This window comes from Notechis scutatus, chromosome 2 (genome assembly GCF_049901735.1).
Source record: "Notechis scutatus isolate UNSWTSFEM ecotype Mainland chromosome 2, rNotScu1.2, whole genome shotgun sequence".
Classification (NCBI taxonomy): domain Eukaryota; kingdom Metazoa; phylum Chordata; class Lepidosauria; order Squamata; family Elapidae; genus Notechis; species Notechis scutatus.
In genome coordinates this window covers 201,684,736-201,701,918 of record NC_142010.1, presented here as the reverse complement: position 1 = coordinate 201,701,918, position 17,183 = coordinate 201,684,736, and the positions used below count along the sequence as shown (strand labels likewise).

General features: G+C 34.7%; 1 protein-coding gene across 1 annotated transcript in view; it reads left to right on the top strand.

The window, feature by feature from the left end:
* TRPM6 (transient receptor potential cation channel subfamily M member 6) overlaps positions 1-17,183 on the top strand; it is an 83,024-nt gene that overhangs the window by 50,387 nt on the left and 15,454 nt on the right. The window contains exons 28-37 of the mRNA XM_087957819.1: positions 597-703; positions 2,803-2,929; positions 4,392-4,489; positions 6,282-6,346; positions 6,860-6,885; positions 8,523-8,573; positions 10,710-10,775; positions 11,106-11,392; positions 12,321-12,403; positions 14,566-14,771. Of these exons, the coding sequence (XP_087813945.1) occupies positions 597-703; positions 2,803-2,929; positions 4,392-4,489; positions 6,282-6,346; positions 6,860-6,885; positions 8,523-8,573; positions 10,710-10,775; positions 11,106-11,392; positions 12,321-12,403; positions 14,566-14,771 (1,116 nt within the window). The remainder of the gene's footprint in view (positions 1-596; positions 704-2,802; positions 2,930-4,391; positions 4,490-6,281; positions 6,347-6,859; positions 6,886-8,522; positions 8,574-10,709; positions 10,776-11,105; positions 11,393-12,320; positions 12,404-14,565; positions 14,772-17,183) is intronic.

Genomic DNA, 17,183 nt, shown 5'->3' with positions numbered 1-17,183 from the left:
TTCCTTTTAACTGCTAGTGGGGGTGTGACTTGATTGGGTGGGGGCTTGGCTGTGTTCTGATTGGGTGGGGGTGTGTTCTCATTGGTTGGGGGTTTGGCTGTGTTCTGATTGGTTGGGGGGTTGGCCATGTTCTGATTGGCTGGAGGTGTGTTCTGTTCAGGTGTGGGCTGACAAAAAAGTCTGACTCACAGACGGACACAATACAGAAGCCTGATGATGGCAGATGAGATTCTGCTGCAACGTTGCTACAACTTTAAAAGCACAACTATAATGACGTGGGAAAATACCCGAACAAAGCTGAAGGATATATATATATATATATATATATATATATATATATATATATATATATATATATATATATATATATATATATATATATCCACTTTTATCACTTGACTTCAAAGTATCTTTATACTTTCCATTATATTAAAGATGATTCTATAGTGCTGTAAGCTCTTAATGCTAAAAAGAGGCATACCTAAAAGTAAACCTCATTGACCACAATATGTCTTATCTCTAAAAAGAAACTTCACTGCAAAACTTGTAGACTTATTTGAAATATAAATTTGTCTCCTCCCTCTTTTGATTCTTAGAATTTTCAAAATCTACTCATCTCTGTCAGTCAGTATGGGCCAAGGCAAAATTTGGAAACAAAGAAAGGAGATCTTCAAGAAAAAAGCGAAAAACTCTTCAAGTTCCAGTAGGTATTAGAATTAGAGAATTAGAGTTACATGTTGTTAGAGTTTGTGTGTGCATATAAATGTAGGTACACATATACATACATGTATACACATGCACACACACTGTACACAGATACTGTACACACATACACACACACACATACACACATATAATATACAGTGTGTGTATGCATGCATATGTGTACATACATTCATTTATATGCACACACAATAAACACATATATACTGTATAATGTATACAGTGTATGTGTGTGTGTATACACACATACACACACACACACATATATTCACACACATGTGTGTGTATACACACAACATGTATACATATGTACACACACAAACACACACACACACATACTTGGTATGGGTATGTCTGTAGGTGTTTGGGTGTGTGGATCTGCCTGGGTGTGATTAAAATTTCTGGTAATGTCAATTAATTTTTTTCAGACAGTGCATTACTAAAACAAAGGACAAACATTCATAAAAAATAGAAGCTAGTGCTTCAAATAGATGATGGTTATTTGTAAACTCCAGTGCATAGTTATGATATTTTCAAAGAAAAGCTCTTCATCTCCTTTGAAGATTATTTCAAAGCAGCAGGTTTTGGAGTAGTTAATCCACAGAGATAACTTTTTTGTTCTGTGAATCATATTTCAAATTTTCAAATGTTTGATTAAATGAGTCATCTGGAATTGTAGGATACAATCCACAGGAAAAATACATGTTTCATATAGTATTATTTGCTTAATCACTGGATTTCATCCCATGAATAGAATCCCCCAAAGTATTGTGACTTTTAATCCTACATTTGATGACATTTTTGCCATTTCAACTGATTGGTATTAAAGAAAAATAGCTTCTTCCCTTCTGTCAACTATTTGTATTGCATAATGACTACAATGCATAGAGCATGCAAATACTTTTATTTAAATATCTTGATTTGACTTTGGATGAAAATTGGGGCAATGTATATTTTTGTACCTTGTTTCTACTCTATTTGATGCATGCAATATTTTCCCTTAACACTCTAATCTTTGTTTGAATGGGGGTAACAGACATTGCTTTTTGAGCAGGGGTCACCAACCTTTTGGACCTCAGGGACTACCAAACTCATAATTTTAAATCCCGTAGACCACTAATATATATTGTGACTGACAGTGGCTTGCTGACCTTGATGGGAGAGAGAGAGATATATCTGATCTAACCTCAGCGGGCTGGCGGGGATGTTCCCCCCCCCTCTCTCAGACACACACATGACCCCTCAGACACACACACACCCTCCAAGGCAGCCACATTCCTTCACTAATCTGCTTTTCAGCTCCATTCTTAGGGAGAGAGAGAGAGAGAGAGATGGTATCCTGCGATCCCAAATAAAGAACGTTCGATCAGTAGGAAAATGGGGTGGGGGATTCTCCTGCACACTAATTCACCCCAAAAAAGTCTGCAGGAAAATTTCCCACCCTGTTTTCCTACCAATGGATCGTTCTTTATTTGGGATCGCAGGATACCGTCTCCAGCTCCATTCTTAGGGGAAGAGAGAGACTTTTGGCTTCATGCAAGGAAAGTAGCAGAAGCAGCAGAAGACTGTCTTTCTCTCCCAAAAACTCCGCCAGAAATAAGTCTTTGCCAGTACAGTCTCTTGGAGCAGGATGCCTTGCCAGGTCCCAAAGATTCATTTCTAACAGAGTTGGGGGGAGAGAAAGACTTCTGCTGCTTTCCTTGCGTGCAGTCAAAAGCAGAAGAAAGAAGCAGAAAGAAGCAGCTCGATGGCCAGGCCAGGCGCATGGGGTGAGTAGGGCAAGTTCCCCCCCTCCACCCTTTCCCCCCTCCCCTCACTACTTCATGTTGTTCACAATGCAAGGGATGCAAGCCTTGTGTTCCCGTGCAACCTGAATTAATTGCTTTGGGGGGGTGTTTTGGGGTGATATTTCTCTGTGGACCACCAAAATTTTCTTGTGGACCACCAGTGGTCCGCAGCCCACTGGTTGGCAACCACTGTTTAAGAAGGCCTAAAAATATGACAGCAGCCCAGGTGATATTCAAATGGCTATTTTTCTGGACCTTCTACTGATTTTTATTTCCTATTTTCTCTTGGCAGTTGATTACAGTAGATAGTTGCCCTCAGAACATCCAAGTGAATTTGGAACTGCTTGACAGTAAACCTGCTGAAGACAAACAGGAACGCAGGGCCAAATTGCTGACCGTGTCTCACTTCAAGCAACTGAGTATGTCACATTAGTATGTAATGAAGATTGCATACAAGACTAAAAGAAAACCATGCATACTGTGGGAAATAATTTCTTAAAGAGAATAAGTTATAAAGATAGGCTAAGAAAGTTCTTGGGAAGGATTACAATATTATGAATTTGAAGAATAATATTAATATTATTAATATTAATATAATTTCATAAGTTGTAGAAAGTTGTAGATCTGCCATGATGGACAGTATGAACATATTTTCAAATCATAAGATATAAATATAAGATATATATAAGATATAAATACAAATTACAGATATACAATTTACAGCAAATCTTGGCTCCCTGTGGAATGTATGATTGTTCTACGGAGTTAACAGGGTTTATGACTGAATGTTGACTTGATCATCAGTATAATAATTTCCATTTGTTGTACAGTACGAAGACATTTCATGGAACCAGAAAAACTTTCATGAGTTCCAAAGAACAGGATTACTTAACTTTATTTTGCTAGAAGTTCCACTCCTCTTCCTCCTGAGGGTTGCAGGAGCCAAGCACTGATACAACTAGAAAGCTGGTATTTTTAGCCTGTCTTTATTTGTGGAATTTTAAAATTGCAAAATGCATGCCTTAAATATTTCAGGAAGTTAACACAGGCAAATTACCACTACTCTATCCCAGAATCACAGAAAGATTTAACATATTTAGCACGATTCATCCCCATGCCCAAAACTCTTTGATTTTTCACCTACCTTATCCAGACCATGTTAATAATGTGTGACTTTCAACTTACAACCACAATTGAGCCCAACATTTCTGTTGCTAAGTGAAATAGTTGTTAAGTGAGTTTTGCCCCATTTAATGATCTTTTTGCCACTGTTAAGTAAATCAATCACTCCAGCTGTTGTTAGTAACATGGCTGCTAAGTGAATCTGTTTTCTCCATTGCCTTTGCTTGTTAGAAGATCGCAAAAAGCGATCATGACTCCAAGACACAGCAAATGTCATAAATATGAGTCAGTTGTCAAGTGTCTGAATTTTGATTGCATGACCATGGAGGTGTTGCAAAGGTTCTAAGTATGAAAACCATTTGTAAATCACTTTTTTCAGTGGCATAATAATTTCAAACATTCACTAAACAAACTTTTGTAAGTCGAGGATTACCTTCATTTGATTATATAAATTGTTTATCATCAAATCTGATTATGCAAATTTCCTTTCCCATACTCTTCAGGCCCTTGATAACAATATTCTAGTGACAGTCAAACAAAGGGTGGGAAAAACAGCTTGTCTGTCATGTCTAAAAAGAGTCCATCATGACAGGGTCCTCTGTTGACATTGCATAACCCTTATGAAAGTCCTATTTCTCAAAGATAAAGAATCATCTTGCTTTAAGTTGAGTTATTGCTATGGATACTTTCACTTTTGGGGGAACAAGATACCTGCAATAACTTTGTGTATACCGCTCCTACATTTGTTTACTTGGCTAGGTTTAGATCATATCAACTGTATGCATCAGGAAATGAAAAATCAAGAACTAGTGAGGCAAACAGTGCAAATCTGTGACTACCTGAGACAATCGCAAGAGGTAAGATGTGCAAGGTAGATTTTTAGGGTATTTATATTAATTGCTGAATCTCTAGTGAGTAAACTAAAGAAACCCTGATTTTTTTTTTTTATACAGCAAGCGCAGAAGATGCTGGTGAAGAAATAAATAATTAATCTGAAATATTTTTAAAGATCGATGATTAAAAAAACCTAACTTATCAAAACATAAATCAAGGATATAGGAAGAGAATAAATTTAAGTGTTGAGGTTTTATATGATTGTGAGTTGTTAAGGAAATAGCATCAATGAGTAAATATAGATTAGTGGTATGCAATCCACTGCTTTAGAACCTGTGCATAGCATGTCTTCTCAATTTGATAAAGCAGCCATGTGTGTTGCCAGGTTCATATTGCTAATTTGGAAGCTACTTTCCATGGCTGTTCCCAGAAAATACCTTCTGTGGCAGATATGGAAGGTGGAAAGAAACATGGGGGTTATTGTTTTTTAAAAACAGGTTCATGAATACTCCAAAATGTTCTGATCAACTCTTTTACACAGTCCTAATATAGTCTGCTGATGAAAGAATTTTATAATTCGTTCTTTGGAACTTTCCTAATCAGAATCCATTTTGCTTTCTTGATACCACCAACCTTGCTAAGCTATAGTACAGGTAGTCCTCAACTTATGACCACAATGGAGCCCAAGATTTCTGTGCTACATTTGTTGAGTGAGTTTTGCCCCATTTTATGAACTTTCTTGCTACAGTTGTTAAGTGAATCCCTGCAGCTATTAAGTTAGTAACAGGGTTGTAAAGTGAATCTGGCTTCCCTATTGACTTTACCTGTCAGAAGGTCGCAAAAGGGGATCACATGACTCCGTCATAAACATGAGTCAGTTGCCAAGACTCTGAATTTTGATCATGTGAATGTGGGGATGCTACGACGGTTGTGTGAAAATGGTCATAAGTTCCTTTTTTTCAATGCCATTGTAACTTTGAGTGGTCACTAAATGAACTGTTTAAGTCAAGGACTACCTCTACTAAATCCAGAAAAAGATTTAATGTTGATTAAATAGTTTAATCAAGTTGAGCTGCTAATTGGAAAACCTCAAGGAAGGATTATGTATGTTTGCTGTCTTAAATTGCTTATATAGCAATACAAGTGGGATAGAAATAAAAAAATATATATATATATAAAATTATGGAAAACAAGTTTGTTTTCTGGTACATTGAATAAATTTACAGTAACAAAATATTAAGAACAAAGGTTGTCTTGAAAACATTTTGAGATGAAAACGAGAGGTTTAGCTTTAAATATGGCATATAATCTTAGATGCTCTCTGCCTTTCGGTATCCTTAGTGAAGAACTAATAATATTTGTGTTTGCATATTGCATGAAGTGGTTGGTTTTGTTTTAACATGATAAAAAAATACAGCTATTATAACTGGTGAGTCACAAATATGGCTTAATGTTATAAGTGGATCAGTGGTGGGATTCAAATTTTTTTACTATCAGTTCTGTGGGCGTGGCTTGGTGGGCATGGCAGGGGAAGGATACTGTAAGATCTCCAGTCAGAGGTGGTCTTTGCTAGTTCTCCGAACTACTCAAAATGTCCGCTACCGGTTCTCCAGAGGTGGTCAGAACCTGCTGAATACCACCTCTGAAGTGGATTCAATAAATTGTAGCTAAAAGAAAGTACAATTTTGTATAATGTGTATATTGTGCTGCTTAAAGAGGAAAGAAGATATATGGATACATAAAAGTTACTAATCATAATTTTATTTAAAATGTCTATTCATAAAAATAATAATAGAAACAACAACTTTCCCCCAGGATTTAAATAACAGCATTGCTTGGACTAGGGAGAATAGAAAGAATAATCTGAGCAGAAGCTACTCGTAAGTATTCTTGTCTGTTTGATCGCAGATGGCATTTTTGATGGTTTTTAACCATAATATTTCTATTACCTGACATGCCTTTGTGACCTTTAATCATTTAGCTGATAACCTAATTGAGATGTCCCATTCTAAAAATGTATCACAAATTGTGAGTTACATTAAATTGTATTGATCTGCATGTGATCCTCATTGAAACTAGTGCCAAAAATGCAAAGAAATATATCTCTGCATGCACCACTTACAATACTTAGAATACATCAAGCAAATAAATGCTGGATAAAAATGATAGAGTTTACAATCAAATAGTTTGTCTATCAGTAGTCATGAAATATTAAGAAATACAAGTTAGTGTATAAATGAACCTAGTCTTTATTGTAATGACTATTATATATCTTTTGTAAACTTAAAATGAATGAAAAGTTATTTAAGTTTCCCAATGCAGTGAAACATTCTGTGTGGGGGTGCATTTTAATTTAATGATAAAAATCTAACTCCATTCTTTGTTTCAAAAAGGTTGAGAAGTTTAGATGGAGATGGCAGTAAGTTATTTTATTTTATTTTATCTGTAAATACTATAGTCAAATTCATGTTTAGAACAAAGTTAATTTAAAGAGCCTCTCACTACTAACTCACTTTCCTATATGGAAACTTACTATGACTGACTATCCCTCTGATATAAAATCTGATACCCCCCAGATTTGTAGAGATTGTTGAGATTGTTTTGTTTAAAAAGTCATACAATATATGGAAAATAGATAGGGATTGAAAAAGAAAAAAAAAGTATAAACCAGGCATTAGTGCTTAGTTATATATCTGAAGACCTCCATAAAAACCCAAAGATGTTGAAAACCTTTAATGTAAGTTCAGCTATTATATCAACAATTATTGAAAATTATGGTTAGTTTCAAACTATAATATCCATTTCTGGATTGCAAATAAAAAACTGTCTCTCCAGTTCAGACTAGTTCTACCACCTCACACCACTATTACTTTGACCTTTACCTTTCACTACATTTTAGTGTATGCTCCAAATTTCTGTATTGATACGGCAAAAGATATTCATTGGGGCACATCGAGATACCTTCCCCTCAATTGTTTTCACAAGGAAATGTCATAATGTTCCTTTCCAAGATTATCTCTTTATCTGTTCTAATATTGATATAGATATGGTTACACATATATTCCTGGCAGTGGTGGGATTCAAATTTTTTTACTACTGCTTCTGTGGGCGTAGCTTGGTGGGCATGGCAGGGGAAGGATACTGTAAAATCTCCAGTCAGAGGTGGTATTTGCCGGTTCTCCGAACTACTCAAAATTTCTGCTATCAGTTCTCCAGAACTGGTCAGAACCTGTTGAATACCAGCCTCTGATTCCTGGCCTGTCCAATCTTGGAAAACAGAATTAATAATACCACTAAGTGCAAAATAGTTGATTTGGAGCCAACAGAATACAGTGCATTTTTTAATTAAGTGATTACTGTAGTGAAGCTTCCAGGAAAATAGCAAACTTTAACACTTATCTCGACTGCTGTTGCTAACCATTAAACTTAAATTAAAATTTATCTATTATAAAAGTTATATTCTATCATTTTCTATTATTTTATTCACCTACCACTCTTTTTTCCTGTTTTCCATATATTGATTCATAATTTTGAACTGTATCTGGAAAAATCTGACCTGATATGTTATTTTAAGTGCTAGCTTTTGACCAAATAAAACAGATCTATCTTTATAAAATTTATAATAAATGTTCAGATTCAGAGAAATAGAGTGTTCTTCAACTGAGCAGATTTTCAATTGAATTGAAAGGCATTTGATTATGGTATATGTTTAGCTTTTATTTTAATTTTATTGGTACCTATGACATTGATCATTGACTTTTTAAAATATTATTTGAATCGTATAAAAAATACAATTAAGATAATACTTGAAAAAATGCTTGAACCCTGTTGTATTCTGCCCAAAGACTGCTAGAAATAGAGGAAGTTATAGGTCTTGTGAAATAAATAATATCATGGTCCCCAATATAATTATACGCTTTTTACTGATAATTTAATAAAAAGTTAAACTGGATTGTATTTCACTTCCAATCATTTTATGGCAATCTTGATTGTGTAGTGCTCACAACAGTGTATTTTTTTTCCATATTTAACATTAATGTTTTAAAAATATTTCAGATATCTCACTCTGCTTAAAACCCCCTCAAGATTTGCACCATCATTACTCAGGTACGTAGTGAGTATTTAAGTGAGTATGCTGAGTATATTAATTCTTTCCCTCTATCATTTTCTAATTATCTGACTTTGAAGTAGCTCATTATCAAGAGCCGTATATTAAAATAATTCCTAAGAGAGTATCTTGGGGAGATTAGGATAATTTATTATGTTAGCACTGCTTTCTGCATGCCAAGTAGTTGTTGGTAAAATAAATTGGTTACTGGAAAGGATAATAACAGATCTATAATCAAAAGCCATACAAATAAAAAAAAAATTATAATTTCTTTTATAAATATAATTTCTAATATATTTAGGAAATATAATGAAAGGAAGTAGAGATTGAGGATCAGCTAGTTCAGTTTCTGATGAAATTAATCTGCTTTTAATATCAATCCCCAGTGAATTCATATCCAAAAAATGACTTCACACTGTATTGGAAGCAATGAACACATATGAACCTGCTAAGCTGCTACATATTCAAAGCTGATGAAATTTGTGAAATTCACCAGCAGATGTCCTTGCTGTCACACATTTAAGACTGTATATATATACAGTCTTTGCAAATATTGTTCAGTTAGATTGCTAAATGCAGTATTTATAGCAGGTAACAATTGTATGATGGTTAGCAGTAGTATATTGTTATTGCGATAAGTATGAAAGCTATTATATCATAAATACATATCAGCATATATGAAAACTGCTGTAGTCAGTTTAGTATATATTAAAAATAGAGCCAAGCTGCATTTTGAAAAAACTTAAGGAAAATCTATTCAAACCTTACACATTACTATTTTAAATTAATTTTTATTCAATATTTTTTTTACAAATATAAAAGCAATAAAAGAAATTTTAAGACAATAATAAAAAAATAGTAAATGGAGGAAAAAAATGGAAAAAGAAATAAAAGAAAAAAATATAAATAGCTTCCAATCTCTTTGATAACAGTAATAAATTTATCTCTTTTTTCAACATAAAGTCCATAAGGAGTTTCTAGACACTGATAAATGTACTTGTTGATCTGTCACTAACCAAATGATTTTACCATCTTTGTTAGTTTTGTCACTTTTCCCAGCCATTCCTCCATTGTGATGTTTCAGAGTCTTTCCATGTTTGTGCATATAATAATCTTGCAGTAGTAATCATACATAAAAAGAATCTTAATACAGGAGAAATTACAATTGTGATGGTTGGGAAGAATTTTTCTAAGAAAATGTATCTTTTGCCAAGAATAATGTTTTTGTTTCAAACAAAACCAGTTCTGATAACTGAACAATGGCAGAAAGATATATCAAAATCTATATAGCAAGAAAAAAGTCAAATATATATTTAAATTTAAATTAAATGTATTTTCTGGTCAATGATTCCAGAAAAAAAATATCTAGAATGTATAAGATAGTTCAAATTTATGTTGGAAATGTGGATAAAGTGAAGGATCATTTTTATAACTGGTAAGAGTTTACGAAAATACTCACATAACTTTCTGAAATGCCATTAACCCACCTTGATGTATATTCAGCAATAAATACATCCTATATTATAATATGCTTTGCTATCTGAGAAGAAATATAGAAAGGGATACCTTGAGTTCAGACAAGGTATCAGTAATTTGCCAAAGATCTGAGGGAAACTCAGCTTTAAATCTTGACAGTACTTTACAGTAAGGCTTTAGATCAGTTGTAGAGTTGAAATGATATCATCAAATACTGCCCATTTTATTTAAATCAGAAGAATAAATTCAGTGGATGGCCCTTGAGGGTTGAATAAATGATTTTAACTGGTTTTTTTTTTTTGAAAGATTTTCCAGTGCTATGTTGTTCATTTAAGTTCCTTTCCATCTTCTAACTCAATCTTTGTCTAGTAGATTTATTCCTCCATTCTATATATTTTTGCCCATTCCAGCCAGTGGTCAGAAAAATAGTAGTGTAAGAAAATTAAAATGCTGAAATTACTCTTTAGATAACATTTTAACAAATTAGTTTTACTTCCATGAATGAAAATAAAACATTATTCTAATCACTTCAAATGTTGTACCGTATTTTATGTCTCCCAGTCAAAGGCCTTCTGTAGGAGCAACAGCTCTTCAAATTTTCTTTTTTAAAATGGTGGGCAAAAATTTTCAGATCATATGATTAACTTGCTTTTTTGCAGCTGTTGAAAGAAACAATTTAATGAGGCTGGCTCAAACCATCCCTTTCACACCAGTGCAGTTTTTTGGTGAGTACTGGATTTCATGCTGATGAAAACATTTTAGCCATTAGGAAAATTCACAATAATTTAGACTTAAAATGTACAATAATTCCATTGCCTAGTTATTTTTATTAAGTCATTAAGTCTCTCATCTATACATCTATCTTTTGCATTATTTTGTATAATATCAAGAAATAACTGGAAAACATTGTCATTAAAAATCCTTGCATTTTTCTTCTATTGCTAACTGGGTTTCTTTTCTTTTTTGTAATCTCATTGTTTTTCTATTGTCAATCTCAGAATTTTTTTTTTTTACAAGATCTCCAATTTATTTATTTATTTGTTCAATTTATTTAGCTGGAGAAGAAGTAACGATTTATAGACTGGAAGAAAGTTCACCTTCGAACCTTGATAAAAGCATGTCCTCTTGGTCCCAGCACGGCATGGCTGCCATGATTCAAGTTTTGTCTCAGGAGGAAATGGATGGAGGGTTGAGGAGAGCCATGAAAGCTCTCTGCACCTGGTCTGAAAATAATGTGCTCAAGTTAGGTGAAGTTTTCATTGTAAAATCTTTCCTTCCTGAAGTTGTTCGGACTTGGCAGAAGATCTTCCATGAAAGCACAGTCCTTCATCTGTGTCTCAGAGTGAGTAATCAGCAATCCCTACTAATAACTGGAGGCTAGCAACACTCTACAGAAGGAACCCTGCACCATGGTCTAAAATGGTGGTTCACAAGAGATCTGTTAAATCCCATTGTTACCTAAATCCCAACTCTGTGAACAGGCACCTCAGCCCTGCTTCCCCAAAAGTAGCTCTATTCATGAGAATGGCTAAAATGGATTCATTATAGCACATAAATAGTCATATTATTAAGTACTAGTACTCTCAGGTATATATTGTAGTGTATTCAAACTAGTACCAATCTAGAAATAAAGAGACATTTTACAGTTAAAACAATTGATAAGTAAAACAGCTTGCCTTCAAAAGTTGTGGGTACTTCATCATTGGAAGTTTTAAAAAGGGGATTGGATAGTCATTCGTCTGGAATGGTATAGGATCTCCTGCATGACCAGAAAACATCTGCATTGAACTAGAAAACCTCCAAGGTCCCCTTCCAAGTGTGTTATTCTGTAGTATGGGGTCGCACAGCTGTTAATATCATTGTAATAGAAAATGGAAAGGGTATTCTTCTTATTTGTCAGTGAAATACAGGTACATGGGATCAGCTCAATCATATTTTATAAATTATTTTGTGATTTTGTTTTCTAAGAAACTAAATTTTCATCCTGTCCTTTGAATGACACTTATGAGTACTTTTTAAGTTTTCCCAACCCCAGCCAATTAATAGTTTTGGATATGATCTCTAAGCTGGGGTTTCAGATTTCAGTTCTTACTTCATCTCTGGAAAGAGACATTGGGCAGACTTAGTCAAATCACATTGTCTCATCATAATCTTAAAAAGGATGGATGTACTTAAAACGTGGATGGAAATAGCACTAACTTGTTAAATGTTATTGTAAACATTCCTAAAATAATATAGCTATGGGGTTGTTTTTTTGTTATTATGTTTAGGAAATACAGCAGCAAAGGGCAGCTCAGAAATTGATATATACCTTCAATCAAATGAAGCCCCATAGCATTCCATATACTCCCAGGTATGAAAAATGTGTTTCTAGAAATAAAATGTAAAAGAGTAAGCCTATTCATTCTATATACTATATGGTGATTTAATTATTAATATCTGCAGTTAATAGACAGGCACTATATCCTGCACTATAATTACAACAACTATTAGAGGAACAGACAACTATTTATTCATGTGTTTTATATATTATTACAGTCTATATTCCATTGAAATGGAAGCAGTGACAGATTTTATTTTTTGGAGCTCCAAGATCACTGCAGATGGTGACTTCAGACAATTAAAAGACACTTTCCTTCTTAGGAGGAAAGCTAGGGCATAGTTATAAAATCATAGTCAAAGCTATGGTTTCCCAGTATGAGAGTTGAACCATAAGGAAGGCAAAATGCTGAAGAATTGATGCTTTCGAATTATGGTTCTGGAGAAGACTATTGACAGTCCCTTGGACTTCAAAGAGGTCAAATCAGTCAATTCCAAAGGAAATCAACCCTGATTATTCTTGGAAGGACAGAAATTGAAACTGAAGCTCAAATACTTTGGTCACTTAATGAGAAGTGGGGACTAATTGGAAAAGACTCTGAGATTGGGAAAAAATGAAGGCAAAAGGAGAAGGGGATAGTAGAAGATGAGATAGTTAGATAGTGTCATTGACACAAAGAAACATGAATCAATGTCTGGAATACGCTACCTGATTCTGTGGTTTCTTCCCCAAACCCCAAAAACTTTAACCTTAGACTATTGACCTCACCCCTTTCCTAAGAGGTCTGTAGGGGGCGTGCATAAGCACACCAACGTGCCTACTGTCCCTGTCCTATTGTTTCTTTTTATTTTTCTTATATGTATCCATTTCATGTATTCATAACTATGTTTATACTTATACCTGTTATCTTATAATCGCTTGACAAATAAAATAAATAAATGAATAAAATTTGGGCAAATTTCAGGAGACAGTGAAGGAGAGAGTGTGCCATGGTCCATCCATTCACAAAGAGTCAGACATGACTTAGTGACTGAACAGCATTCCTCTCCTTCCATCTCTTTATATAATGACCACCAAAACCTGACATTACAAACAAGGTGCCGCTTTTCAGGACTGTGATGAATCCTAAAGGGATGATCCACCATATTAGATATTTATTCAGGGAATACAGGGAATTTATTCAGGGAATTTGGGGCTTATTTCAACTCTCTGTCTCTGTCTCTCTCTGTTTGTCTCTCTCTCTCACACACATCATATAAAGACACAGACACAGGCACACACACACTATCTTATATATCTATCTTGTTCCTTTTGTTCATTTCAGTGCTGATAAAATTACTCAAGTCAGATAACAGTATGGCAGGAGAAAATCCTTTTAAAGTATATACATTATTTTTTCCCCTGACATTACTTGAAGCTTCTACATTCATTTGAATCCATTTAATGAGCAATATCAAAACTTCATTCTTAATATTTAAAATGAAGATTTATTTGATTTACAAGATAATAAGAAATATAAGACATGCTTTTAATTCTGTGAATAGCGATTTCATTTGAGTATCCAACTTCAGAATTAGCAGAAAGGACTACATTGGATTAAGCCCTGTAGAAAGTAACCATGCAAAATAAACAAAAATATCAGAAAACTGCTGATTATTGGGAAACAAAGAGGGGGGGGGACATGCTAATAGTTTTGTGAGAGCCAATGGCTGCTTATATGTTTAACTGGCAATCACAAGTGAACCTTCTAGGGTGTAATTATTATATTTTTATTCTGTTGTTAAATTGCCTGTGGTGACTTGTTCTCTGTAATTTGTTTGTCAGGATTATGATAATAGATTTTCTCAAAGTGGTGCCCAACTTTCCCATCAAGCTTGGAGATTTTATGAAACTCTATCTGAAAATTAGGTCCTCATTAAGATTAATTATCTTAGGACATCTTTTTGGTTATAGTCTTAAACTTACTTTTTGGGAATAAATGTCATTTAATTTAGTTAGGTTTATTTCTGCCTAGACACGGATAGATAAGATAACATTACATTTTAACTTGTATTCTTATACTTGTATTCTTATTCACATACTTATGTTCTTGAATATATGATGTTGATGAAAGTTGTACATGAGATTAGTACCCTTTAATCATCAAAAGCAGTGTGAATAATGCCTCCTGAAAAGGTACTATCCTTTCTTTTCAGATTCCTTGAAGTCTTTTTAATTTATTGCCATTCAGCCAATCAGTGGCTGACAATAGAGAAATACATGACAGGAGAATTCCGCAAGTACAATAACAACAATGGGGATGAAATCACACCTAGCAATTTGCTGGAAGAAGTTATGCTGGCTTTTTCTCACTGGAGTTATGAATATACCCGAGGAGAACTTCTTGTATTAGATTTGCAAGGTGAGTAAAAAAGACTGTACCATGAAAATTAGGAAAAGTTAGAAAAATGGCATATGACACTTGAATGGGTAACACATTTATTTGGGTGTCAGCATTTGTGGACTATAGTATAGTTTATCAGAAACAAGAAAAGTTCTACAAATACAGTCCATAATATACATATGTGTGCACGCACACACAAATACACAGGCACACAAACACCCATCTATTGTTAGTGGTTGAATGATTAACACTGACTTCTAGGCTTGTGTATGTGTGCATTTACAGAAGATTGTGCAAGCGTGCCACAGGTTCTGTCCTTTTTTTGTTGTATGAGCAACATGATATTGTATTTCTGCTTTCAGCATTCTACCTTCTTTCCTTCCATCTTTGCAAATGCCATGGAGGCCTATGTGAATTAGTTCTGATTCACCTTGAATATTTGAGATTTGGAATAAATATGATTTGTTTTAAGGCCAGGCTTAGAGATTTGAGGACATATCCATTTGATCTGAGCTGTTTCTTTCAATTATAAAGGGAAGGCCTCAATACTTTCTTTTGAAATCTCCCCACTACATCTCTTTTAAGGTTGAGATCATATGCCTGAGAATCAATAGGCAGCAGCACTTGTCTGAATTTGTCTTAACTCAAAGCAAGGTAAGATTAGGCCTAGTTAATACTTCAATGTGGGCTAGTCTGGAAATTGCAAAAACTATTTCTTTTCAGAAAAAGGGCATGACAAACCCCTTTCTTGCTGATGCCAAGCAAATGGATTAGAAGTGCTCCAAGGGTGAATCACCAATTATCATCAAAATATCTTAAAAGTATGAGGAAAGGAGAGCTCCCATTTTCTTTTTAGGAAGGAAGAAAGTTGTGATCATTGAATTAAAACTGAAGACCATACTGAAAGTAAAAATAAAAAAATAAAAACCTACAAAATATACACAAGTAATTTTTCAGTTGCTTTCCTGGAGTGCAGGGCTTGGCATCACATTGCATCGTACTCGTGTCAGAAGCACCAAGGCGTTTTTGGGTGGAAAGAATTAGCTGGTGACATCACCATTATCCAGGGACACCTGGTTATGGTCCCTTTCTTGTCCCTATTATTATGCCCAGCAAAGTGGTGCCTATTTATCTACTTGCGTTTGCATTCTTTCAAACTGATAGATGGGCAGGAGCTGGAGCAAATGACAGGAGCTCACCCCATCACACAGTCTAATACACAGCCTTGTCAAGTCAGATTCTAACCATGTGAAACACCATTTTTCCTGACCTGGCACAATACTAAGTAATTATTGAGTTGCCCTTAACTAGCAGGAAAATGTTGCTACCTTTGATCACTGGTTTTTAGGGATAACTAAAACTAATTAACTAACTTAAACATTGTGTCCTTGATGGCTTTGGCGAGGTGAGGTTAGTGGAGGGTTGGGTTGGGTTGGGATGGCAAGCACACAAACAAAGCTTGACCTCTTGCTGATGTGGGGAAATATGATGACACAGAGATCATTTGGCACAAATAAGGTAGCCGTCATTGCCTTGCCACATCTACATTCTTGAAGTAGTGAGATCTGGAGCACTTGTGTCAACCTGGCAAGTTCATGTTATGGTATATGTACCAGTATGAATCTTTTAGTACTGAAAAACTCTGTTTTGCCACAGCATACCACCATTACTTATCTCTTAGGAAAATGAAAGTGTGGTTGCTTGGTATAGAACATGTTTCAAAAAAAGCACAGGTTAGACGCATCTATATTTTTGTTCTCATGCTACCTTTCTTTAATGGAATTGTGTGGTGTTCTACTGGCAGTTCCCACTAATATGGTTGCTTTTAAGTATTTCCTGTCTATTTTATTTTTGATATATTAGTGTATTAGAACTTGCATGTGTATTTCTGCACTTATCTGGATCAGGCAGAACTAAATATTGATTAGCTCTACACATTTGGGCTCCGGTTAATTTCTGAGTGTACATCGGTGTAGTTATTCAAGATCAAGGTTGCCTATATTACAGATCCCTCTAGCTGATAATAAATTATATTTCTACATGAAATTGGTCTGTCAAAATATATAATTCACAGTGAGCACAGAGAATAGTATATTTGGCAGAAGGAGGCTGCTAGTATAGGAGAGAGAGTACCCAGTGTCAGAGCAGTCATGGAAACTATGGATACTTATAGAATTTAGTTCATATGCTGGCATAGGTAGTTCACTCTCAGGGCTAACTTGTGCAGATGTATCACAAGTTTTTAATAGAATAAAGAATTTGAAAAAAAAGAACTAATATTAAGCATCTAAATCAGGGGTCTCCAACCTTGGCCATTTTAAACTGAAGGACTTCAACTCCCAGGATTCCCCAGCCAGCTTTGCATTGAAGTTGAAGTCCACCAGGTTTAAAGTTGCCAAGGTTGGAGAACCCTGATCTAAATCTATCACT